General features: G+C 37.6%; 1 protein-coding gene across 3 annotated transcripts in view; it reads right to left on the minus strand.

The window, feature by feature from the left end:
* Positions 1–27,284, minus strand: part of zfyve9a (zinc finger, FYVE domain containing 9a) — a 38,279-nt gene extending 10,995 nt beyond the window's left edge. The window contains exons 1-13 of one of the 3 annotated variants that reach the window (XM_051698774.1): positions 27,019–27,284; positions 15,451–15,550; positions 13,157–13,264; positions 10,488–12,010; positions 8,953–9,052; positions 8,374–8,550; positions 8,124–8,287; positions 7,617–7,725; positions 7,227–7,349; positions 6,601–6,756; positions 5,029–5,253; positions 3,081–3,163; positions 2,869–2,973 (exon numbers count right to left, since the gene is read on the minus strand). In XM_051698774.1, coding sequence (XP_051554734.1) covers positions 2,869–2,973; positions 3,081–3,163; positions 5,029–5,253; positions 6,601–6,756; positions 7,227–7,349; positions 7,617–7,725; positions 8,124–8,287; positions 8,374–8,550; positions 8,953–9,052; positions 10,488–12,010; positions 13,157–13,226 — 2,835 coding nt within the window. In that variant the 5' untranslated portion in view covers positions 13,227–13,264; positions 15,451–15,550; positions 27,019–27,284. Of the gene's footprint in view, positions 1–2,868; positions 2,974–3,080; positions 3,164–5,028; positions 5,254–6,600; positions 6,757–7,226; positions 7,350–7,595; positions 7,726–8,123; positions 8,288–8,373; positions 8,551–8,952; positions 9,053–10,487; positions 12,011–13,156; positions 13,265–15,450; positions 15,551–27,018 lie in introns of all 3 variants that reach the window. The other 2 variants (XM_051698772.1, XM_051698773.1) reach the window with 2 other exon arrangements.
* Between the last annotated feature and the right edge of the window lie 400 nt (positions 27,285–27,684).

Consider the following 27,684-nt stretch of genomic DNA (forward strand, 5'->3'; position numbering starts at 1 on the left):
TAACCACCTCCCCAAATCCAAACATTTACCCTCTCCAACAGTTCCATTTGCCATCACGCAAGTATCTGTCAACGATACCAGGTGAAAAATTACTAATAGCCTACAAATTAAGAACTAAGGACAATTACAAATGTAAAGATAATAAAAATAATACTCATAATAAATAAGTCTAATAAATTCCCTTGTGTTCCCAAAAATGCTGCCAAATGTGTGTTCTTATAGAATGCGTTTGTATTGTGTTTTGGTAATACAGTTAATGCTGCCTAAAGAAAATAAAATAGAACAAAATTTAAGTTCAGTGTGTCTTGTATTATTTTATGATTGAATCACTTTCATCTTTTTTTAATACATACACACACACAAATATACATGTGTGTGTGTGTGTGTGTGTGTGTGTGTGTGTGTGTGTGTGTTTGAGTGTTACTAAGCCTGCAGTGTTGCGTTCACAATGCATGTTAACCACAAATTGCTCCGTGGAAATAAAGTGAAACTCACGGCACCTCCTGAGATAATCGAAGATCATTTGCAGCATTCTCATAGATGACATTGTTCTTGCAAACATTTTTCAGACAAATGAAACGGAGAAAAAGGAGTGATAACTCATTACATGTGCGTGTTCCACGAGACAGACTCGCGCTGCACGCCTCTGAACAGCGAATCCGACACAAGCAATGATGGCTTTTCTTTTGTCTGTTCTTATATGATAAAATGTAATAAAGTTTCTTCAAGCGCATCTTTGTGACTAACAGCATTTCTTGTCATGTGTCACTCCGAGACACCTTACATGTCACCCGCCTGTTGCAGGTAGATGAGCAAAATGACTCGCACATGAAATACCTGCATTTGGACGAGGAGCTCGTGAGCTGGATTGAGCCTCATGGCATTTTGCGGGTGGCGGGTGCTATTTCACACCCTGGGCGCACATAATATATAACAAACATTTGTAAAATCGCTCATAGAAAATGCTCTTAACCGCTAAGATCAATAGTTATTGGGGAACGAGGCTCAGAACTCTATGCATGTGCATGTCTTGGAGAAGTGCTTTCATTGCACTCGTGAACAGCAAAGCTCAGTGCACACACATAAAATCAGATGCACATTGACGGCTTTTCTTTCATCTGTTCTTCAAAATATAATCACACATGTTTCGTCAAACGCGCATCTTTGTGTTTAATTTCTTGTCATATATCACCCGAGAAGTCTTACAGATCGCCCTCCACAGTGGCTGGTACATCAGCAAAATTACCCACCATTGCGCTTGAAAAATTCGCATTTGGCGGGTGTTAATTTCAAACCTTGTTCACCAGGAGTAGGCTGTACCACAAATTAGAAAAAAATGAAGTCACTGACTTCAAGCTTTACAACAGCACCCGCACTTTCTGCAGGAAAATTATCTCTAGAAAGTTTTAAACGATCACGTGTTGGTGAATGGTGAGCCAACAGGCGAGCCACTTGATTTTTAACAAAGAGCAACTTGTGGCTCGCGAGCCATAGGTTCCCAACCCCTGTGCTAGACTAACGTTACTGGTGATTGCGAGCAGTGGAGGCTCTGGATGAATATGCGCTGTTATAGGGTGTTATAACAACTACAGTTGGCTTAAAAACTACTGTCAAATGAATGTCACAACAATAAGCCCCCACAAAAGCTGCCAATGCTGAAACATTTCGAGTCAAACCAGATGTAATAAGCAGAGGTTGCATTAAACTAATTCTCTGTCACTTGCCTATTTTTTAAAACATTGACAGATAATTCCAAATGATGTCTGTCATTTTGGAAGATAACAAAGATGAAAAACATTTCAACCAAGCTCCTTGTTGTTTGTTTTATTAATCATCTTTATGATGATTATGAGAATCATATCTCATGTCGTGCTGTGAGTGTATGTGAATGAGGTAGAGACAGAGTTGTTGTTGGCAGAGTGCGTGAGAAGGCGGCACTTGTTAATGCAGAAATAATGTCATAAATCGGAAGATTTTTTTTTAATGGAACCTATGATGACCATACACCCTCTTTTCACGGACATGTCCTCTTTTTCGAACCTTAATAAAGTATCCGGTAGGATTTCTAGATTCCCTAAATGTCCGGGATTTGGCTGTTTTCATATTGAAGTGCACAACAAGACACGCAGTGAAATCTAGCACATCATATTCGTAGATTCTCTCTCTCTCTTTCTGTGTGCTATATGTCTGTTTCTCTCTTTCACACACACACGCGCGTGCAGTGAGCGCTAGAGTCCAAGTAACTTTACCATGCAAATGTGTGTGTGCTTGTGTTGTCATCTATATGGGATTGCCATCCAAACCTAATGTCCATATGTAGATTTTAGTGAGAAAGTGATTTACGTTAAGTAAACAGACTGTTCTTCTATTTTTTTACTGTTGTTAGTGATATTATAGTGCTTGATAATGGGAATAAGTTGCGAAGCAGAAGTCTGTTGCATCCGCATATGAAGAGCACGCTAAGCATAATGGGTAATTTCGCTGCCTGTGAAAAAGGTGGATATGAGTAAAAATGACAGCTTATTAAGGAAGAGAATAAGTCCATCCATATGTCAACTGTTTGCCATTACATGTTCTGCTTGGTCAAACACAAGCTAAATATCTAAAGTCTTCAAAGAAGACTTGTGAAAAGGATGCTAAGACAAGCTGTTGTTAATGCATTACTTGTTCTGTAGGACAGTTTGCATCTTGCTCCAATCTGCTATTCTAGCTGTTACTCACTCTGTTGCACATAAAGATCAGTTACATATTCCATGCATTCTATTTTTAATTTGCTGCCAGACGACAACCAAATTTTTGATGAATCTGAATTGCATCTCTATGGTGTATTCTACTAGCATTTTGTAAGATTTTAAAGACTCCATTCACCTCATTGTAACGGTTGCTGGGTATCTTGATGCAGGTCTTCCTCACTTCCATGTCCAGCACCAGCCCCTTAACCACTGGCAACGTGTACTGGTAGTTACGGAAATCCTGCAAACAGACAAATGACCTTTGGTGACTCTTTTTGGTTTAAAGTTGAGTGTAAGTGAAAAGAATGTGCTAATTAAGGGGATTGAAGTGCAATATTAGTATCTTACCGCTAATAAGTTCATAATGGTATGGCCTGTCTCTCCAAAGAGTGGTTTTCTGAAGCGAACACTAAATAGTGGGCAGGGATAGACTGCAATACAAGTGAACATGTTGAAAACACACCAGCAAAACAAGTAAGGGATAATGTACATTCAGCTGGTCATTATCACATAATAACCCGAAAGGGTGATCGGGGAAGTGACTCTACATTATCCCGCTTATTACATGGCGACCTACCAAATAAATAAATGCACAGAAAAAATTGATTTGAGCTAAAATTATATAATTATGTGAGAAGAAAGAGTCTGGTGAGCTACGAGAGACATGGAACTTGCCCAGTGTAACTCAGTTTAGCAGTCATTTTACAAAAATTATTTGACTGCAGAGTCCCATGATTGACAAATCAGAATCAAGTATTCCAGAGAGCCTTGTAAAAAGTCAAGCTCTTTTTTGGAATGTTAAATGTCTAGATCAGAATAATCTCCTTGACAATTCATATGACTGAGATATTACATAATACAGCAACTGTAATGTACATATTTAAAAGTTATTACACCTGTGTGCTATAGGTCACCATTCCCTAAAGATCCAAGCATACTTGAGATTAAAACTGTTCATGCTATTTCTAAGTGAGCCCATTGCATGTCAAGGCTGAGATTCATAAGCTCTACAGGAAACCCTCCATTTATATATTCAATCTCCACAGGAGGTAGAGCTTACGAATTAGTTCGGAGAAGCTTTCGCTGCGTGTGGAGATGGTATCTCAGAGAGATGGAGCAATGTGAAGACATTTTCTACATTGCCTTATCCTAAACAGTTCAGAAAGGGAGCTTATTTCATAATAGGGATGTGCACGGTTACAGTTTTTAACATTCAGTTGACCGTGAGATTTAACCAACGGTTAATAGTTTTTTAGCCAAGAGTTGGGGTGCGGGAATAAAGAATGTTTATTGTAATGGAATTTCCTCAAACACTACTCAAAATAGCAGCAAGTAAAGTGCAGAGTGAGCTGTGAGCCTAAACAGCACAATACATAGATCTTCAAATGATAAAATCTCACAAATAATCAAACTATCACTGCCTGTTAGTGCATGCCGGCAGGTTCACATTTCCGTGAGGCAGTGAACGCAAGTATTGTTATGTGCGTGGAGCTATTGTGCTGCAGTTAAATAGCCTCTTCAGGGTGCTTTGATTTTTAAATTGTTTAAAATCAAATAGTTTTGAATTTGTCAAATTATTGTATGTAAATATGCACACCAGAGCAAAAGGAAAAAAAACAGTCTAACCATGTTTCAAGCGCTGAAACTCTGCTCTGTGAAAAACAACCTGGAACCACGTTTAATGGTGTAACAGTCACATGAAGTCCTCTTTGCAACCTGAAATTCTTCAGAATGCAGCACAACAAATAAAACAAAACACAGGTGTTTCGAGATGCTTTTAATAAATAAAAGTTATTTTTAACATTAATTGGTGTCTAAAAATGTTGCTATCCTGCCCGTGAAAGAAAAAAACAGTGAGATTCTGCGCAACATTATAAGACGCCCGTCCAGCGCATTAACAGTATATAGAAAAACAGCACAGACTCGCACAAAAGCATGTTTGAACAGCCCCTAACTCGATCCATACTATAAAACTTAACCAAACCCGGCTGGAAAATCAGGTTGAGTTGAAGACCTCTATTGCACGTGTAGAATAACCGAATAGAGATTTTGGTATTCGAATAGTGGCACGTCGAACGGTTAACCGAAAATCGACTATCCGTGCAGATCCTTTCATAATCAAGTGTACACTTTTCCATGTCAAGGGGTAGCAAATATATCCCATCATTTAGCCATTTTCAACTAAGACAGAGATTCACAATAATCCGACGAATACTACAGGAACAATCAAAATCATTCAACTTTTTCAACACAGCTAAACCCTTAATAACCCCTCAACATCAAACCAAAAACTCACATCTGTATTCCGCCCCTAAGCGAAGCATGAGTCGGATGGGAAAGACCTTGGCCCAGGGGGTCTCCCACTTCTGCACCAGGATGCCAAAGAGGTATGGTGGGTTAGGCAAAGGCAGGTCCTGCAGGGACTGGAAAGTGGGGCTAATGTAAAGGAAGCCGCCATGCTCCTTGCTTCCCAGGAAGCTCTGAGAGAAGAAGGAGTGACCCAGGTGGCTTAACACATTTCCTGCACAGAAGACAGCGTGGGATTGGCTCAAGTTCTTCCACATTTCATACTTGGATGGAAATTCTTTAAAACAAACAATATCTCAGCTTCTCAGCACTGACAGAAATATCAATATGCATTGATTGAGATGTGCACAGCAGCCATAAGGTCATGTTATAATGCTAGAAATAACATGAGCTATGGTTTATAAAACCTTATTAAGTAGCTCTAAAGACTGTTTACATTCTGTCAAAACACTGAAAATAAATAAGGAATGACTTGAATGAGGTAAATTTTTTATGACAGGTTAAAACAATAAGGGTCAGGGCTAGAAATTAAGTCATTGGAAATAGAAGCTCTGTTCCAAAAACTAGTGAGCTGACTACTTAGTATTTTTAGGCATCATAGCCTCGTTCCCGACACCAAAATTACGCTGCCATCTAAGATACTTTGTTATGACCAAATTCCAGGGCAGCAATGCATTAATCCTTTGCAGACAAAGCAAAATGAAAATGAAAAATAAACAAATATATAAATAATATTAATATAATATAAATCATACTATATATATATATATATATATATATATATATATATATATATATATATATATATATATATATATATATATATATATGGCCCACAAAGTTAACAGAAATGTCAATTATGAATACTGAAAAATAGTGATACAGAGTTAAATTTAATTCAAAATTTACTATTTTATCCAATATTTGTGTATTATGCATTTTTGGCTTATTAGAGTATCATGTTGTTAGCTTAGCAGCACGTGCTAAAGCCAAACTCCATTTTAATTATTTATATGGAACACGGAATTGCTGCCTATTTAGAGTGTTTTAAATCAGTCAGGTTCTGTTTATGTTAGGATACCAAAGGCTGCTGCCAATGTAGACAGCACACTAGGTTTTAGAACAGAACAAATTTCATTTCAATAAAAATAAAAGGCTCATGGAAAAAAAGATTCATGAGTTTCACAGCATTAGCCACTATAAGGTGACAGCCACTAAATCTACTCAGACAGACAGAAGACGTCTGAATTAGACCTCTGCACTTTTGACAGATCATACATTAGGCTCAAAGGGATGGCGGTCAGTGTGCAACATGACATGGGAACTGTTCTGTGGCTGCACTTACTGACCTGAAGTAGGGCTGGGAGATAAGAGGAGGATTGTGTCTGGAAAAACAATTTCTGCTGAAGTGGCTCCTCAATGCCAATAGGGTCAGCAGCCTCATTTTATCTTTGAGAGCCTCCTGATACGGCGGTTTAATTTTATCTATGTAGGCCTTGGTCTCATTTAGTCTGGATCAGTTTCCCAGAACAGCCCTCCTGGTGGAAGTGTATCAGTTTACCTGTGAGTGCCTCCCGGTAGAGATGGACAAAGTGGCTGAAGATGTCCTTGGGAATGCTTTTCTCATCAGGCAGGCACTGTAGAAGCACTACTACCTCCGCCTGGCCGACGGCATGCATACCTTTTGTTGTCATATACCAGCATTTCCTATTCACATCTTTAAGCAAAAAAATAACACAAAAGATGTTTATGGGAAATCTCTTGGTATGGTCAAAGACAGCTACACAGGTTTGTAACTTTCTACAATTCCACAAAAGTATTACAATGGTTAGAAAACATAGCTACAGCTACATCACAAAAATATTCTTGCCAATGAAAAATGAAAGATTAACAAGATTTGTCCAAATTCTGAAGAAAATATAAGTGTAGCTAGTAACACTTTACAATAAGGTTCCATTTGTTAACATAAGTTAACATGAACTAACATGTCAGGTGTTTAGAACACACCCCTGACCTAAGAATGAGCAGTAATAATAGTAATGCACACCTTTGCAAGCACCACTAATAAATACTACAATCTTACATGTTGTTAAACTGACTAATATTAATGGATATTTCACACTCTAAAAGAATTCACTCCATAGCAACATAAAACTGTAGAGAACATCAAGCAAGTGGCACACTCACAGTTGACAAGTTTCACCATGGCCAGAAGGTTGGCATTAAGGACAAATACCAGGGGATCAGAATCCCCCTCCTCAAGCTGCTGCATTAGCACAATCTCAGCAGGTCTCTCCTCCACAGCATAGTCTGTAGACAAGACACTCATTATTATTCTTGTTACTAACACTTTAATATATTCATGGTGCAACTCTGATGAGGAACCATCGTCCCACCCAATAAAAGCCCTCCCTTTGCATGAGTGGTGGAGACATAAGCAGAAACAAAGAATACATGCACACATACACACACATACATAAGTACAAATACATACATAGTACAAATACACATATTTAGAGGAGTGGAGGCAACTGAATGGTGAGGATGAGCAAGCACCTGTGATGTGGCCTCCCGTACCTCCTTTGACTCCTGTGGAGATGAGGATGGGAGGAAGCCCGTCCTCTGGAATCAGACTGAGGGAGCTGCCCAAAGGGTTAGCAGTCAGGGCTCCAGGGGCACGGGCCACCTACAACCAGGTATAATAGATAAACTTATGGCTGAAACATTTCTTACTTACATTTACTCAATAGGACAGTATTTACACGACAGTGGATATATAATAGTTATATGCCTAAGACTTGTTATAGCATGAGAATAGAGTGAGGTGGTGAATGTATTGTATGCATAAGTATACAAATTAGAAAGTCTAAACCTTATAAACTAAGGCATTGGCTGTACAAACATTTTAAACATAGCATAAAAAGTATAATAAATAGGCATAGCCAGTAAACAGTTATCGCACAAATGTACTCGACAAGTACAGTTTATCACAATTGGAAGAGATTATTCTTGAGGGAAAAAAACTAATTTTTCAGATTAATTGTTCAGTTTATCAACTTTGAATGGAACAAAGTAAATTCTCACCTCAGAAGCATTGGCTCCTGAGGATTTGCTTGAGTACTGGGATGCAGCCACAGGCTGTGGAGGATTGGAATTTGCCGCAGGGCCTTTAGCCGAGTCTGTAGCTTCCCCGTTGGGGAGAATGCCATCAGCAAACCATACCCTTCTTTGCTCTCGAGTTAGTGAACCTGGCAGTACACAACCATGGTGAGGTTGATGATCAGCTAACTCTTGAGTCTTAATGAAAGTCTGTGAAAATCCACAAATTATTTACCGTCAGTTCCTGGCTGTTTGAGGACACCGACGGGCACCATGACAGTTGGTGGTGGGGAGCTGAGTGCTCCTGATGCCTGGGCCTGCTGCAGAGGGGGAATAGTGGAGCAGTACTCCGCTGGGTTGTTGGGATTGGGGCTCTGATTGCAGCCACCTCCCATATTTTCCCATGTTTGAGCTAATGAAGGAAAGATTACAGGGTCTGGTTATTTACACAATAAAACTTTTCATTTTCATTTATTTTTTACTTTCTTCCACTGTACAAAACACTAAGTTTTTTAAATCAATAAAATCAGTTGTAAAATGTAGGCTTTGTAAATTTTCAAATGCTCTCTGAATCGCCCAAAACAAAGACTTCAATTGAACACAACACTTCTGAATTATACCACCATCAATTTAAAAGAAAACTACAGTAAGCTAGTGCTGCAGACAAGTGCCATTAAAAATGTTAATAAAGGGAAACATTTAACCATGATTCATGTTACATGAGGGTACCTGGGAAATTTGATTAGGTACAAAAATTCACGGAATACAATGGAGAATTTATCATTACTCTTAAGAATAGTTTCACTTCACTCACCATTCATGAGAGCACGGTGGCAGGTTACACAAACTCTCGCTTCTTTCCTGTCCATGTACATCAGCCTGCTTTTCAGACTACAACATGCTGCACAGAACACCTGGCCAGACACACATCATAAACATGCTTGTTTGAAATTAATGTGCACAACAAAATGAAACTAAATATAAAATAAATAAAAAAAAACAGGGCCATTCAGACAAAACACACATCACAATGAACGCAAACTTAACATGTCTAGAGACAACTGCATTTTTAAAAGTTGGGGCTTTTTTATTCCAAATAAGTACATGGTCTAGAAGAATCACAGTTCTGTCAGATTAAACTATTTTGCACCATAGCTACAATTCATTTTCACTATGTTCCTTCCACGTGTTTCAGCCCATATCTGTGAAAATGTCATCAACGATGCAGCAGTTTATCACCAAGGGAAATTAAGGTGCTATTCCAGCCGATCTGCAGCTATTTTTAAGTGCAGTATCGACAGCCATTTCTCCCAGAAGAATTCTGACAGTTTCACATGTTTTAAGATATCCCGACAATTCCTTGAAATTCTACTCTCTCATTTTACAGTGGTATGGCTATCAATATGTCAAGAACAATAGCTACCACATTATGTGAGATTGTAAAGCATGTACAGAAAGGTAAGTGACATTTTAACAGTGAGAGATGGGACAATCTTGAATTCCACGAGCTTCCAACTTGCATGAGCACTAATTTTAAATAGATTTTCACATTTTCTGAAGAAAACTTGAGTGGTGCTTGCCTCTGCCAAATTGCCGCTACAATTCTAAGGTGTGAGTTGTTACAATGGAATTGATATGTAATTGCGGAGATGGTTTATACATTGCTATGAGGTTGATAGGGTGTTCGAGATGGTTGCTTCCTGGCGCAAGTCAAAAGAGCCCACCTCCACGTCTCTATAATATTCTGGTCACTAGATATGGTTTGGATCCCTTCTTCAATGAAAAATGGAATGGATTTATACACCAGTTTTAGCGTCTGCTAGATTAAAAAAAATTTTAGGAATGATTGCTTAGAAAAGTAATAACACATCTCTCCTCAACAAATTACACAATTTGAGTATAATTTATGTCTATAACACAAACTGAGCAGGCATAATTGTGCTCGAAAGTTTAATAGTTAGGTTAGGGGTTTGGATGGATCCCTAAACCTAGAGGCCAAAGTTCGCTTCTACTTTCCATTTACTGCTACATCTCACACACAGCGCAAGTGAAAGAAATTTAGTCATCAGCACAGTCCACACAGAATGTCCATGTGCATCACAGTCCTTGTAACATCTACACATGTGCATGAAGTCGACTGCATCACAAAGAATCACAAAGCAATGGTAACATGCATGCTTCAAACACGTCAGTAGGGGCTCGCAGTCAACAGACTATACACTGAAAGGCTAGTACACAAGGTTTAATAGCACGTGGAAAACTAACCATATCCTAGCCATAGGTATGAACTAAAATAATAGTGATGCTAATCTTAGCAAGCACCTCTAATTAATGAACAAGAGGCCTTACCTTGCCACAAGCCCGACAATGATGTCTTCTTTTAGTGAAGGTAAACTTGACCTCGCATTTCATGCAAATGGGTGCTTGAGAGTCAGGAACCCATACAGGGGCCACCTCCCCCAAAGAACTGAAAGGTTTCCTAGAGAAGGCCCCCTGTTGGCTTGCCAGAATGTCATTGTCGGGACTCTCAGAAGGGATGAGCGAGGCTGACGAATCATCACCAGTCTCTCCATTCAATCGAACTACTCCAAACCCTGTTCCTCCACAAGATGACTCAGGGCCTTCTGTCATACCCTGTGGCACCAGGTTCTTGTTCTTGCCAGTAGTGCCAAATTCATTCTGGACTTGGCTCAAGAGAGGCTGGGGAATTTGCAGCTTTAAACTGACAGGTTGTTTTGGCCGAGCGCCACCGTAGGGCACACTGACAGGCTGCAGCCGGCTGTTGTTGAGTTTGCCAGTTCTGCCAGCTTCTGATCCCCGAACTGGATCACAACACTCTTGCTTGCTCTCCTCCATCTCTTTTTCCTCTGTCACAGAGTCCTCCTTTGAAGGGACTGGTGGCTGGCTGTCCGCATCTCTATCAAGGTCCACAATCAGTCCATTGGACAGGGACTTCTCCACCCCTGATGATTCAGCAACTGAGTCACTGTGTGTCCCCTCCTGGACTTTATTTAGTGCTTTGTCATTCTCTTCCTGATTTGATGTCCAAGTGTCTTTCCCTTCACTTTCAGTCTCAACCAGTCCACCATTCTGAAAGGCACCCTCATGATTCTCTCTCATGCAGTCCAGCTCCACACTGCCATTGGCTGTTTTGTGCAATACTGTTTCCCCTTTCTGGGGATCACTTCCCTCTGGAAATTCCAGATTACAGTCCCTCATTCCAACTTCCTGGTCCCCTACAGGTGAACTACCACTGGAAGTCTTGCTTGCCTCCATCTCAAAAGATGAGCCACCATTCTTCAAAACGGATTTCCTAGTGATAAGTACTTCCTTGGGAAAGGAGAGTTGAGAGTCATTAAAACCAGCAACACTTCTCTCATCGGTACCATTCTGCTCCATCCTAAGCTCAAAGGGACCAGTATCAATAACACTTTGTTGGTCTGAAATAGGCTGACTTGTTTCATTTTTGCCCAGAAGGACTTCCGAACATCCGCTATGATTAAGACTAGCTGAATAGCTATTTTCCAGGCCCACTCTGTTAGAGGATGGCAAATCTGGCAACTGCCCATCAGTGCTCACCAGCTTGCCAATGTTGGGCTGGGACAGAGGGGGACTGTGAACATCTGCTCGCCGGTCCTCACTCCTGCCCTCTGGCTGTTGCCCCAGCCCCTGCTTCCCCTCTAACCTGGTGACTTCAGCCAAAGAGGAGCTGTCTGAGGTGTGGGCGTCCAGAAGGGGCTTGAAGCTAATGGGACTATCTCTTGGGCTGAGGTCAGAGTGGGTTAAGGCAGGGTTCAAGGAAAGAAGGTGTGACGGAGGGGCCAGAATCTGAGTCCATTTGGCATCCGAGAGAGTCGGTGTGTCTGTATCATCTGAGAGGACAAGACAAATAGGGAAAGAACTCATTATCTTCCTTCTGAAAAAGTGTGAAAAGATTGAAACAAATAAAAGATAAAGTGAGAAATTAGGTCAGGCCAGATTGGAAAATGTTCAGGAAGTGGGCCAATCTGGTCATAGCCTTGGGATTTATCTGTCAAAGTGACACATGAATGCTTTGGAATGTGGGCAGGCATTCCCTGTCTCTTACGTACACCCAAGAATGATCAAACACACACAGTACTTGACCTTGTGACACCAATTAAACAGTCTTCAGGAAAATAAGAGAGAAGCAGAAGTCCTGAGGGGAAATGCTAATTCAATTGACCCCATTTACACTACAGACTGCTGCCACCAGCACAGCTACCTCCTTGTGCTAGCCATGCTTTGTGCAGCTCAACCCAAGCAGCAGTGCCAAACATTTGTTCTACTTATATCAGCACCTGTGTTCCTCTGGGCTCATTCATTATGCTCCAATTCATTTGACTATGCATGTTATCTGAAGATATGTAAATGTACTAAAACAAAATAAAATTTGTTCTGTACAGCAATCATTTTTGCTCCATCTAACACATCAGTTTTCACACTGACAGCAATGTTTTTCGCAGGAGTTCACCAGGTCATTGTCCTGTTGGTTACTAGTAGGCATTCCTGTCGCTGGATACTCAAATATTATTGGTGGGCTCTGCAATTGGCCAAAGCCTTTGAAAATCGGATCACAAATGACGAGTTATGTTAGTAAAAAATTTATCAATTTATGAATCAGAAGGCCACCAATTCCTGACATGGTTTTCCACACATTCTCTTTTATTATATCCCTGAATGTAGTCAGGGACAAAATATACAGAACAGTGGAATTGCTCCACTGTCTTCTCTACCACTGGTGGTCAGTGCAACCGTAGTCACCATCAATGCTCATTTGCATAGAGGTAGACTTTTCCCAACTTTGTGTTTGCTGGACACCTACATAGCATCACCAGCAATCACCATCGCTCATGTTGCTGGAAATCTCCAGCTCTCGCTAAAAACAAAAGACTTTCAGAAGCTTTGTTGCTGTCAGTGTGAATGGGGCTTAAGAGTTTTTGCTTTTAAATTCATTTTAAAGTTTTGCAAGATGTAGTCAAATAGTAGCTTCCTCTTACCTTCATTCTGTTCAAACTCATCCAGCACCTTGTCCAGGTTAAAGGCCTCAGCCTGGAAGTAATTCTCCATGGGTCAAGAAACTCCACCCTGCCAAGAGCTGTGTGAACCTGAAAAAAAAAAGTTGAAATTTTTATAACTATATAAATGCAACATCAATAATTTCCATACTGGCGGTAGACGTATAGTGGATTTTGCGGATAACGATAACTAAGGTGGTGGAAAAGACCGAAAACCTATTAATTGGCCGGTAGTTTTCAAAATATGTAAAAATAAAAATAAAATGTCTTAGTCTTTCATTACCATGACGGGCACAGGCACAGAGGCTACAAGAATCAAAAATGAAAAATAAATAAATAAATCCCAGATGCAGTTTACTGTCCAACCAAAATCACAATAATAACTAGAAAACAAAAATGAAAAATTGGTGCATAATTTGCAGGGTTCGTACACATTTTGACTAGGAAATTTCCATAACTTTTCCATGACTTTTTCATGAATTTCCAAAACTATTTTGGTGCATTATCAAATGTTTCTCCTAGGACTGTCGATTTAACGTGTTAATTTGGTGCAATTAATTATATATAAAAATAACGCGATAAACAAATGAATGCAATTAATCATGTTCCCGGACCGTGATAAGGAATATATCTACCATTAGAGCAATTCAAGCTTGAAGTACAACCTGTTTTCAGCAGAGGGCAGTAAGCATATGCAAAACACACCCCACTCAGGCTGCTTGATACTTGCAAAATCACAAGATGAGAATGCATTCTTGCTTTCAAACACAACTTGATGGAACGCAATTCCAAATGCAGGGATCTCGAGGCATGTTTTTCTATGATTCAAACCACGTTTAACTTGACACGGTGACTGAAAAAAGCTGCGTTTATGGCGCTATGCAACCAAAGCACTCTAAAAGCATTCATCTGACCCATATGTAAATTGATGCATCCTTAGAAAAGCCCTTATAAAAAAAAATATACCTTCTGACAGATTAACTAATTCAGTTGCAAAATGGATTGCTGTGGACTGTAGACCAATGATAGGATTATGTTCAATACTATCAAAATAAATATATTGCCTTCTAAAGCCACTTTTTGTCTTATCATTAGCTTTACTTGTCTGCCACAATAATGTAATGCATTTTAATTATTTGGATTATTAATTTTATAATATAGATTATTTTTTACAATTATTTAAATATAACTATTTATTATTATTTGATCATTATATATTATTGTTATTATTGAATTATTGTTATTTGTGGTTCTCAGCAAATATTTATATACTTGATCAATTGTGGTTAAAAAAAAAATAGTTTCTACCCACTTGTGAACAATTTAATTCAGCATTGTGTATAGCTATATACAGTCAAAACATACACCTTATACAATATCACTAAAGCAATGACACACAGCATTTGCTTTGTAATAACAAAATATTTCTTTATTTTTATTTTATTTATTTATTTACTGCTGTGAACCCACTGTTTTTAAATTTTTAATGCCCACTTCCTATTCAAACAAAGAGGAAAATATACCGGTATATCTAGGTACAGTAAAATGTTAACCACTGGATTTAACCTTATTTCAAGCACCTCCCGAGATGGTCTGAGATTATTTGCAGCACTCACAATTGAGACAACATCCTTGCAAACAATTTTCAGACCACTGACACAGAGAGAAATTCTTCAAATGCGCATTCTGTGAGAAGCACTCAAAAAACACTGAATCAGACACGCATATCTTTTTTCTTTCGTCTGTTCTGCAGAATATAAACCAACCACGTAGGCTATAATACGGAATTGTTCAGTACTAAAGGGAACAGAATTGTGTTTAATATTAAATCAATACAACACGAAGGAAATATGAAAAAAACAAATAAAAGAAAAAAAATAAATAGGCTATTGGCAACTAGTGGCATATATTTTTTGCCGATTACTTGTTCCAAAAGGCAACTTTTGGCACAAATTAATCTGTAAAACCGATAAATCCGTCTACCTCTATTCCATATGACAAAAAAAAGCTCAGCTAACAAGTTAAAAACCTTGTTAACAAGTGTTTACAGTGTCACAAAGGTACTGCAAACTGTGAAAGCCTCCCAGAGTCTGGTAGCTATATCAGATTTATGAGGTCACTGATTCATTCTGACGTAATTTTTATGTTCTAAAAAATGCCATGGTGATCATATAAAGTGCCAAATATTTCAGACAAGCTCAAATAAATCACACCAACAAATTTGTAATAAAAATGAACAAAGGTGGATATAAACATACAGTCATACTCATTCTCACCTGCCTAGAGGTCCTCTTCAGTAATTGCAGGTAAATCTGCACAAAGGCTCCTGACAGAGCCCTTGTCTCACCCAGTCTCGCACACATTGGACAGCCAAACCTGAAACGGAACAGGACGATAAGAACAGAGGCCACACCGATGAGATAGAATCTAATGTCTTGAATTCTTGTAATGCTTGATTCAACCTAGTAAGCCATATGCTAAATAGATGCCTCATGTTAATACCCTTAGGGCCCAAAAAGAACCAAACTGTTCCAGCTGACTGTTGTTAAAGTCAGAGTTTATATATTTTGCTTGAACTTTGAGCATGGATACAATCAGGTGTATAATAATTCCTTATGATCCACACAAAGTTGTGGTTGACTCTATGGTAAACTGCAATGGGCAGTACGTCACTGACAAAGTGGGTAATGGAGAAGGCTGGTGACACATAAGAACAAGTGTGCTGAGGATTACACCAGAGATGAGACATTCCGGCAAGCAGAGGGTTTTGAAAGTAGCAGACTCAACACATTTTACGCTTAGATAAAGATGCACGCTCTGCCATGCTGTTAGCGCAAAGCTAAGAAGACATGGGAGGAGAGGAATACGAAACATACAGCTGGGCAAACCGTTTGTGTGGGACGGAGGACAGGAACCCTGAAACTGCAATTGCTCTCTATGACTGAAAAAATATCTGCTGTGTTTTTAGAATACCATATCAACTAAAAAACAATTTAAATTAAATGGTAAAAAAAGGCTCAGTCAACATTCACTTTAATTGCATCTTTTTTCCATATAATGAAAGTGGATGGTGTCTGAGGTTGTCAATCCCTAACGTTCTGCTTAACATATTTTGTATTCCACAGAAGAAAGAAAGTCATAGGCCAAACTAACCCTTTTACAAAGAAAACATTTTTGTCTTACTCAGAATAAAAAATTGTTAAGTCACTTTGTCTATTGCTATGTTTTCAACCAATTTGCCAATTTAATTTATGCAAATAAAAACATAATATCGCAAAAATAACGTGTGAATAAAGCCACATTTTCATCCCGTGTTAAAAGAACAAAATCGTCACTTTCGGATAAATTGTACACACTGTGACTCTTTTATTATTAAAATTAGGGCTGAACAATCGATTAAAATTTTTAATCGAATTAATTACATGGTATGCCGATTAATTAATCAAATTAATCGCAATTGATAACATATATAAATATTTGCTTAGAAAGCCCCTAAAATAACAATAATTCAATAAATAATGATTAAATACTTATAAATAGTTATATTTAAATAATTATAAATAAAATATATATTATAAAAAATAATAATATAGATAATTAAAATGCATTACATCATTGTGGCACACGAGTAAAGTATTAAAAAAGATGGTAACGCTTTACAATAAGGTTCTATTTGTTAACATTAGTTAACAACTTTAGTTAACATGAACTAACAATACACAATACTTTTACAGCTTTTATTAATCTTAATGTTAATTTCAACATATACTAATATATTTCTCAAATCAAAAGTTGTTAACATTAGTTAATTCACTATGAACTAACATGAACTAACAATCAACAATTGTATTTTTATTAACTAATATTAACAAAGAATGCTGTAAAAAATATAAATAAATGCTGTAAAAAATAGATTGTTAATTGTTTGTTCATGATACCTAATGTAATAACTAATATTAACGAATAGAACCTTATTGTACCAAAAAGACAATTCAAAAAGTGGCTTTAGTATGCAATATTTAGTTTATGTCCATATTACTGAACTTATGTCACCTGCCTATCATTGGCCTACAGTTCACAGCAATCTATTTTGCAATTGAATCAGTCCGAGATAGATTTATTATGAGGGCTTTTCTAAGGATGCGTCAATGCACACCTGCGTCAGACGCTTTTGGAGCATCTCGTTTGCGTAGCGTCATAAACATACAGTTTTTAGGACGCTGTGTCAAGTTAAACATAGTTTGAAACTTGGAAAAACACGTCTTAAGATACCTGCGTTTGTATTTGCGCTCCAAGCTGTTTGAACGCAAGAACGTGTTTTCATCTTGTTTTATCTGCCGTCGGTGAGTGTGGTTTGTTCTCTGCATAAGCACATTGCCCAAACAGCTGAAGTTTTGCTTACTGCCCCCTGAAGAAAACAGGGGGTACTTCAAGCTTGAACTGCTCAGATGGATGGAATATTCCTTATCACGGTCCGGGGACATGATTACTTGCATACATTTTTCTGACGCGTTATTTTTTATATAATTAATCGCACTGAATTAACGCATTAAATCGACAGCCCTAATTAAAATACTTGCATTTTAGAACACGCAGACAAAACACTAAAGAACTTCTCATGTTTGGGAGCAACTGCATGTCTCAAAGTTCTGGGTGCACTAGCTATGTGTGTGTGTGCATTCCTCCATCCTTATGACTTTACCCGTGCACATCTATAAGATATTTTCAAAAGTGTCAATAAACCTGCTCTTCGGCACAGTTCAAATTTGTATTTGACTTATTTGCTCAGCAAACTCTTTGCAGGCTTTTGATTTTCATGACACCACATTTCAGGATGACCAAAGCAACATTTCAGATGCAATGATTGGTCCGCTGGTTAGTCCAGTTATAAACTAATTATTCAGTCACATGACTTTGATGAGCATCCTGTATTCCTAATAAATTCAATGGGAGTTTATTCAGTAAATGTGCATTTCTTCTTATCAAATTAAAAATGTATCAATAAATTAAACTAGATGTTACTGTAAAGGCCAAAGTATACTTCCATTGTCTGCGTTGCTAATAGTTTCATGCGCAGTAGGGCTGCAACTAACGATTATTTTGATAATCGATTAATCTAAAGATTATAGAATGATTTTTCGACTATTTGGTGATTATTGCAACGATAACAGATTATTCAGCTTGTGCCCTGACTTAAAAGTTTGTATTAAACGTGCTTACTAACAATAAAGAGGACAAAATCATCTTTTAAAAATACCTCTAAACGACATTCACTGAATTAAAGGGAAAAAATAATTTTTATTAAGTTTAATTCAGTAAAGAAATTCACTGCAAAAAAAATCCTATTGTTATCAAGTGTTTTTGTCTTGTTTTCCATTTAAAATTGATACATTTACTTGAGAAGCAACATGCAAGATATTTACACTTACTTTAAGAGAATGTATCTTAAATATAAATGTATTTTGTATATAAGTATATTTTTTCACTTGGTTATACTTCTGTGTGCAGTAAAGACAAAATATACTTATATTCAAGATCTATTCTCTAAAAGCAAGTCTAAATATATTATATGCTGCTTCTCAGGTGAATTAATCTTTTTTTTTTGAAAGGATTTTTAGATATTTTAAAATATGTGCATTTTTAATATTATATTCAACATTCTCAGATAACAATGTTTTCTTCTGCAGTATAGCTGCTAAAGGAATTGTACTTTGTTTTAAAGGAGTTTTAGATATTTATATTGGAAAACAAGTCAAAACAAAAACAAATCAAAAACGTATTTTGTTGCAGTGTATAATGGGGCAAAGACTACCCTCTCTCACCTTTCTGTTCACTTCAATCCATCTTTAACTCACAAAAAAAAATAAAATAAAAAACTCATTAATAAAGCTGAGTATTGCCAATTTAATCACGATAAGAAATGCAGTGAAACATATATTATGATTCAATAACAATATCACGTTATAATCTAGCTGCATTAAGTGTGCGTGCTCGAGGGAAGAGCATCCCCGTGACAGAGTGTGCATCAGCCGGCTGCAGTTTCAATATCTCCCCCTTAGATCGGGACATTCGCGCAACTCATAGAAGAGGCACTGACGCACAAAGAAATGCCAGTTTCGGAGTTTGTAGTTATTTACATGATCTGCTTCCGTATTATTTTACCTTTAATAAAGCTATAACACATTAAATATAACTGCATTTAAGATGTAACGCCGGGGTGTTTCCTTTAAAGAGCTCCGGCTCCACTTATTCCACAACGAGAGTGCTTCTGTATTTACTTATTTTGTATTTTTGCATTATAATTCCCTCATACTTCGCAATCTACATCACCTGAAGCTGTGAAATTTTAGAGTGCATCTGGACTGTGAGCTGTGTAATTCTTCCTCAGTCAGGCGCGAACTGCAGTGCTGCTCTCGCGCATCATCATTAGAGTTTAATGTGATCTCATGTTATGTTAAATGAGATCAAAACGACTATTCAACAACGAAAATTTGTGTCGACAATTTTTTATTGTCGACGTTGTCGATAATGTCGACTAATTGTTTCAGCCCTAGTGCACAGTATGCGTGATGCAAATTTCATCTTCAGCACAGTCTGCAAGGACCGTTCGTGTGCAGCCCATATTTTCTTGACACGCAGACAGTCCTCATCTGTGTGCACTGTCGCCGCAAACGCCTGCTGTTGACTACTAAAAGAGTATTAAAAAGCAGTCATAGTGCGCATTTGTCGAAAGCATTCGTATTCGCTCACAAATATACTTTGAAAGGCAAAACAAGTATAATCCCTGATGTGTCCACAACCTACAGAATGAGTCTGCATGTACAAAAGTAAGCCTTTAATTACAACTGCAATCATTGCTATAGATGACTGTGGCAGCACAGCAACAAATCCTTCAAACCGTACTGTGAATCCACCCATGTTTTCATACAAAGAGCTTTAGATTCAGAACTAATCACCAAAATTAAAGAAATGCACTGTGTAATCCACAGTATATTTAATTTAGAGCACAGAGTTCAAATTTGCAACATTTTTGCTTATTGTGTCTTTTATTATGAGTCACCGGAATAAACTAAATGGTTTGTAGACAAGCTAGTTGTGACCCATGAAACCAGAGACCATTCCTGATTAAGATTTAATTACTCAGCAGATTCCCTGAATAATACATGGGCAGTCAGAGTCAACCAAGGTGCAGTATTTTAACACCTGAATGTTTATAATTTTATTTACAGACATTTAAAAGCCATTTAAAATCTTTTTGGGATTGGAAGTTATATACAGCGTGTAATTTTTATTCCACATTTTTATTTTTATTTTTTGTCATGTTTTGTCCTTTTTATGTCCTTTAAATGTTATCAATACTTCATGTAATATTCAACAAAAATGAAATAAAATTTGATTAGACAAAAATAACCTATAATAAATATAGCATACCGTATTAGCTACTTTCTTAGAAGTTTGGCCATGGTTTTGTGAATTTTACTTGCTTAGACTACTATGTGTTTTAGACAGTTTAAGATATCGCATTACATGTAGCATGATTTTGCAGAAACAGCACATTCATAACGTAAGATGCGCATTCGGACTACCGTATTGTGCAGATGTAAGTTACAGCTATTTAATTAATCTCATATTTAGCCTTTATAGGATGTGTATGAGTGAGGTAATTTAGATTGCCATTGAACAGACTTAACATTCATCTATACCAGAGGTACAAAAACATTTTTTTTTTGTGAACAAACCGTTGCAAACCATGCCACAAATATGGATTGACAGGGCAAACAGAATATGGATGGTGACTTGTTGTGCTTGACATAAATGGAAAAATTCTGTTCTGCCAATGTGCTGTTACATAACAAAGCTGTTAATAGAGAAGCACACACCATACCACACCTTTCTACACAGTTTTGTTGGTCTGCTACTGATCACAAATCATGATAAAGTTACTACTCATACCCTATACTGCAATGGCCTGTTCTTGACTCACACATGCAATCTATTTTCCCACATGAAAACAAAAATGAACATTATCCTGATATGCTAAAGGCACTCCCTGTATTCCCAGTAAATTTTATTCTTGCAAGAAACTAACTAATTTTCGAGAATGTCATGTGATGTGATGTAATCGGTTTGGACTTTTGCAAGGCATTGGAATGTGGAGATCTGTTAACTTTTTTTATACATCAAGTATGGTCTTCTTTCCTGTTAATGTTCATTTTCCAAAGCATCCATCTGCCCCAGACTGTGCTGTTAAGACTGTTGACGGGAAGCTCAGTTTGATTGCTTCCGCACTCCAAGAATGGTTCACTGTCACTTTCTTACCACTGAACTGGATAAACTCGATGGCACGCTGTGGCATTTCACCCATCCATAACAGTCATCCTGAACATAAGGCTACATAAATTAAAGGAATATTACGGGTTTGATAATAGTCAAGCTCTGTCAACAGCACTTGTTGCATAATGTTGATTACCACAAAAATAATTGACTTGTTCCTCCTTTTCTTTTAAAAAACAAAAAACAAAAATCGAGGTTACAGTGAGGCACTTACAATGGAAGTGAATGGGGCAAATTTTTGGAGGGATTAAAGGCAGAAATGTGAAGCTTATAATTTTATAAAGCACTTATTTTAAAGCTTCTGTTAAAAAAACAAATATTTATTGAGGCGTAAAGCTGTTTAAAACTTTGTTATTATGATCATTTTATGGTTTATGGCATTACATTGTCATGGCAATGAAGTTGAAAATTGGCTATAACTTCACACAGAAAAGGTTAGTAAGCGATTTACCACATAATAATCACATTAACTTTTGAAACAATGAGTATTTTCATGTTTACGGATTGGCCCCCATTCACTTCCATTGTAAGTGCCTCACTATTACCGATTTATACTTATGCTTCCCTAAAGATACAATTATTTTGTGGTAATCAACATTATGTCACAAATGCTTTCCATTTAGCTTAACCTGTATTGAACCTGGAATATACCTTTAAGGGATCCAGTGGACAAACGTAAAGTGATGCTCCATCAAAAGCTGAGAGCTCACAGCTGTCGAATGAAGTGTTTCTAAATCACTGCACATCATAGCAGGTGTCTCAAGCTAATACAGGATTTACTTTCATCTCTCCTTAAAAAAAAAAAAAAAAAAAAAAAAAAGAGAGTGAAAGCAACATACTAGCCTAAGTTCTGCTATCAGTAGTGAGGCACCACATTTGAAGGAAACAACATTAGTGGCTCAGATGTCTAAATAAAGCAAACAGGCTGTATCTGTTGCTGAAGGAGCATGAATCTGGCAGTCCATCACTGGGTTCACTGGATTTCAAGACCTTCCAAAAATATCTCAAGCTGAGGTTACACTCAGTCACACATTAAAAAAGTTGAATGAGTAACAGTAACTTCTGCATTGCAGAAGTGTTGATTCACTCAGACAAAACAAGTGCCAAGCCCTGATGACTCTACACAAGCCCCACCAGAATAAAAAAAATATTGTCAAATCCAAACATTAAAAAAGGTTCAGTGTCATTATCTGGGATTTTTATATATTTGCAATTCTTAACTGCATCCCAAATTCCCAAAATACTCACCAGTTGATCAGAGCAAAAATGGTTGGGCACTTAAAACCTTTCCTCAAACACATTAACAATATTATTAAATCATACAATGCTCAACAGATGAATAATGTGCATTAGAAATAGTTAAAAATACCATGAAACTTTTCTTTATAATTTTCCATATATTTGAACAGATGACCCACTGATCTATTAAGCATTAATATATAGGGATGCACCGATGTATCAGTTGCCAATATTTATTGGTCCATTATTGACCATTGGCTATCGGTTATAAGCATGAAAACACTTATATGATGGTTTATATATAATTAATTAGTAACACACTTTGTAAAAACTCTGTGAATTTAAATGCACAGCCAAGAAATAATAATAGCCGCATTGTGTAGAAGAGTTGGCACTCCTAAGAACATGTAATATTTATTTTTTATTCTTTCTCATTCTCACATTAATGTGGAAAAACATCATAAATGGACGTAACAGTTATGTATGCGGCATTTAGCTGTAGTTTACATGAAGAGAAAACCATCCAAAACACTTTGAAACCAGCAGACTTAGACTTCAGAGACATCAGTATAATATCCATAAATGCTGCATGATTGATTGAATTAAGATTGAAATTGCAGTATGGCCTTGCATGACTACTAAACCTTAAAAGGCTGTTTTAAAATATAGTATATATAACTTCTGTACATCTTTGTTGATTTTAACAATATACAATTGAAGTCAGAAGTTTACACACACTTAGGTTGAAATCATTAAAACTAATTTTTTAACCACTACACAGATTTCATATTAGCAAACTATAGTTGTGGCAAGTCGTTTAGGACATCTACTTTGTGCATGACAAGTAATTTTTCCAACAATTGTTTACAGGCAGATTGTTTCACTTTTAATTACAGCCCGACCGATATGGGATTTTTGAGACTGATACCGATTTTAGAGAGGAAAAATTCACTGATTACCAATATGTGGCAGATATAGTTCATTTTTGAGCTCGAATGAAAAAAAATACCTTTTCTATGTGGATTGTGCACCGATATTGCACCAATATGACTATGCAAAGGTACTCAGAAGGCTGCTTTCTTAAATATTTTTATCAAAGAATATTTGACATTATTAATATACATTGTCAACATAGGAAAAAAAAAACTATATTTCCCTCTGAAATGTAGTGGAAGTAATAGAAAATGCCATGGTAATACTCAAGTAAAGTACAAGTACCTCTAAATTGTACTAAAGTACTGTTTTCTTGCTTATCAAAACATCATCAGCAATATTTCACTGTTAATGTATAACAAAACAGTCACAAACAATAACTCATGGTTCACTGCTGCCGAGTCAAGAGATAAACAGCGGCAGCAGTGTTACACCGTATTCTGCTATACAAGTTCAGGGGAAACTTTCAACTGTGGAAAACCTTTTTTGGACTTTTAAATATTACATTTCGTAAATGCAACGACTGGAATTGAAGGGGGTACCAAACTGTGAATCCTGAACAAAACAGTTTGGTGAACACATGTTTACTCATTAGCTTCAACTCAATTGACACGGTATGAAAGTAGCTACATGGTTAGCTAGTTAGCTATAAGCTCGTTGTCACGGAAAGTACAAGATGGACGTTGTTTATTTACTTTCCAGCATTGCGTCTCACCAACTAGGTAACAACGTCGCATGAAATCAACACTCAACAGACACAATCCACCACTGCACTGTTGTCTGCTGAGCTGCAAAAAGTTGCTCTGATGTTTATCTTTCAATCTGCTACATTACTGACTGCACTGACAAACTATAGATGGCTAACAGCAAACAGATGTGATAAACATGAGTGACATGGTTGTCAGAGACATGGTTAATGTTATATTAGTTATATTGAAGGGAAAATTATGGGGTCATTGTTTATGAACTTTCCAGTAGTATTTCACAAACTAGTTAGCAACTTACCGAGAAGAGACCGCTTAACTCCGCACTAAAGCTCAGCTCTGTAAACAATGGAGTCAGAGCACGCTTTGCTGGACAAACTATGTTATGACACCAATTCTAAATCACCCCAAGCATTGTTTTCTGCATTATATGTTCTGAAAAAAAGTTTCATATCTGCACATATCAGAAAACATATGCACCGATACGATATATCTGTGAAAGGCTAATATCGGAAGATAATATCGGCCGGGCACTACTTTTAATTGACTATATCACAATTCCAGTGGGTCAGAAGTTTACATACACGAAGTTAACTGTGCCTTTAAGCAGCTTGGAAAATTCCAGAAAATGATATCAAGCCTTTAGGCAATTAGCCAATTAGCTTCTGATAGGCTGATTGGCGTCAACTGGAGGTGTACCTGTGGATGTATTTTAAGGCCTACCTTCAAACTCAGTGCCTCTTTGCTTGACATCATGGGAAAATCAAAAGAAATCAGCCAAGACCGCAGAAAAAAATAGTGGACCTCCACAAGTCTGGTTCATCCTTGGGAACAATTTCCAAACGCCTGAAGGTACCACGTTCATCTGTACAAACAATAGTATGCAAGTATAAACTCCATGGGACCACGCAGCCATCATACCGCTCAGGAAGACGACGCATTCTGTCTCCTAGAGATTAACATATTTTGGTGCAAAAAGTGCAAATCAATCCCAGAACAACAGCAAAGGACCTTTGTGAAGATGCTGGAGGAAACAGGTAGACAAGTATATATATCCACAGTAAAACGAGACCTATCTCGACATAATCTGAAAGGCTGCTCAGCAAGTAAGAAGCCACTGCTCCAAACCACCATAAAAAAAAGCCAGTTTGCAGTGCACATGGAGACAAAGATCTTACTTTTTGGAGAAATGTCCTCTGGTCTAATGAAACAAAAATTTAACTGTTTGGCCATAATGACCATTGTTATGTTTGGAGGGAAAAGGGTGAGGCTTGCAAGCCAAAGAACACCATCCCAACCGTGAAGCATGAGGGTGGCAGCATCATGTTGTGGGGGTGCTTTGCTGCAGGAGGGACTGGTGCACTTCACAAAATAGATGGCATCATGAGGAATGGAAATTATGTGGATATATTGAAGCAAAATCTCAAGACATCAGCCAGGAGGTTAAATCTCGGTCGCAAACTGTTCCAAATGGATAAAGACCCCAAGCATACCTCCAAAGTTGTGGAACATGGCTTAAGGACAACAAAGTCAAGGTATTGGAGTGACCATCACAAAGCCCTGACCTCAATCCGACAGAAAATTTGTGGGCAGAACTGAAAAAGCGTGTGTGAGCAAGGAGGCCTACAAACCTGACTCAGTTACACCAGTTCTGTCTGGAGGAATGGGCCAAATTTCCAGTAACTTATTGTGAGAAGCTTGTGGAAGGCTACCCAAAACATTTGACCCAAGTTAAACAATTTAAAAGCAATGATACCAAATACTAACAAAGTGTATGTAAACTTCTGACCCACTGGGAATGTGATGAAAGAAATAAAAGCTGAAATATATTATTCTCTCTACTATTATCCTGACATTTCACATTCTTAAAATAGTGATCCTAACTGACCTAAGACAGGGAATGTTTTCTATGATTAAATGTCAGAAATTATGAAAAACTGAGTTTAAATATATATATGGTGTATGTCAACTTCTGACTTCAACTGTAATTCTTAAGTTAAACAGTGTTCTGATGACAAAATAAGGTGAGCGGCAAAATATCGGTTTCTGCATCGACATATAGTTTTTTGTTAAAATCAGTATTGGTCAAAATTGTTAATATCAGTGCATCCCCTATTATTATATAACGTATGTTAAAAAGTTTGTTTATTAAAATTATTACAAAGTGTTAACAACAGTAATGTATACTTGAACACACACATTTCATAGCAACACTGTGTTAGGAGACCACACACACGTATAGCTGAGAATAGCTGAGGTTATTCTGCAGTCTCCACAGACTATATTAACGATTGCTAACTAACATTAGCTGGTCAAATATCCCACTACAGTATTTAGCTTCGTGCTCCACTGCATGTGTTTACTAACCTGATTACCAGCTATTTATAAACGCTTCACAAACATTCAGACAGAGAGTAATGTAATCTTAGTGCTTGGAAAGTGAAGACAAAAATGCTTCCGCCTTAATTAATCCCTCTCTGGAAAGAAACACACAGTTTAACAGCTCTAGTGATGAGTCCTTCTTCACTCTTGCTTGTTTTTTGAGACTAAAGGAGTCTAAAATGCTGAACTCGTATAGTAAACATCACAGCTATGGTAAGAGAATAACAGTTTGTGTGTTGCTCGTTCACTCACCGGTGGAATCCCCGTCATCTTCACGCACGATTCCGCTATGAAACTCCACGGGTAAAATCCAACATACTTCGTGTCGTATAAACAACCGATAACGTCTTTGACATCTGATGTATATCTCCTGGCACGGCTAGGCCATTTTCCAGTCTTCCACAGAAGTCGGGGCAGAAATAGTTCGTGCGACGGCTCTCGTAAATCCCTCCCCCGAATGGAGAAGAAGGTTACTACGAACTGCAGCAAGGGTGGGACATTTTGGCTCAAGGAACGCTAAAGTGGCGCGAGAGATTCCCACGCTGACAGTTCATGGTTGAGCCAAAATGGCGTCTATTTCGTAACCTTGTGTGGTAAGCGTTTCACAGCGAGGTGACACCGCTGTGCCTCTGAATCCCGGGGAAATATTACCGCGGGGCGGTACCCGACCCGATGTGACGTCTTTGCTACGCAACAATCGAGCATCTTTCGGCTGCAAAAACTTATGTTGCAGATCTTGTGCATCTGGGCAGTGCGAGTATTTTCAGATTAATTTGCTTTACTTAATAAACCACCTTTCGCTTATGTAAAAGGATTCATTTTAAGTAAATCATTGATTATTGCATATACTGTATGTACACTCAGAATATATATTTCAGTCTGTTTTTAAGATTTATTCATTTAAATTAAATGGCAAAT

The sequence above is a fragment of the Myxocyprinus asiaticus genome, chromosome 5 (genome assembly GCF_019703515.2).
Source record: "Myxocyprinus asiaticus isolate MX2 ecotype Aquarium Trade chromosome 5, UBuf_Myxa_2, whole genome shotgun sequence".
In the NCBI taxonomy this organism is placed as follows: Eukaryota; Metazoa; Chordata; class Actinopteri; order Cypriniformes; family Catostomidae; genus Myxocyprinus; species Myxocyprinus asiaticus.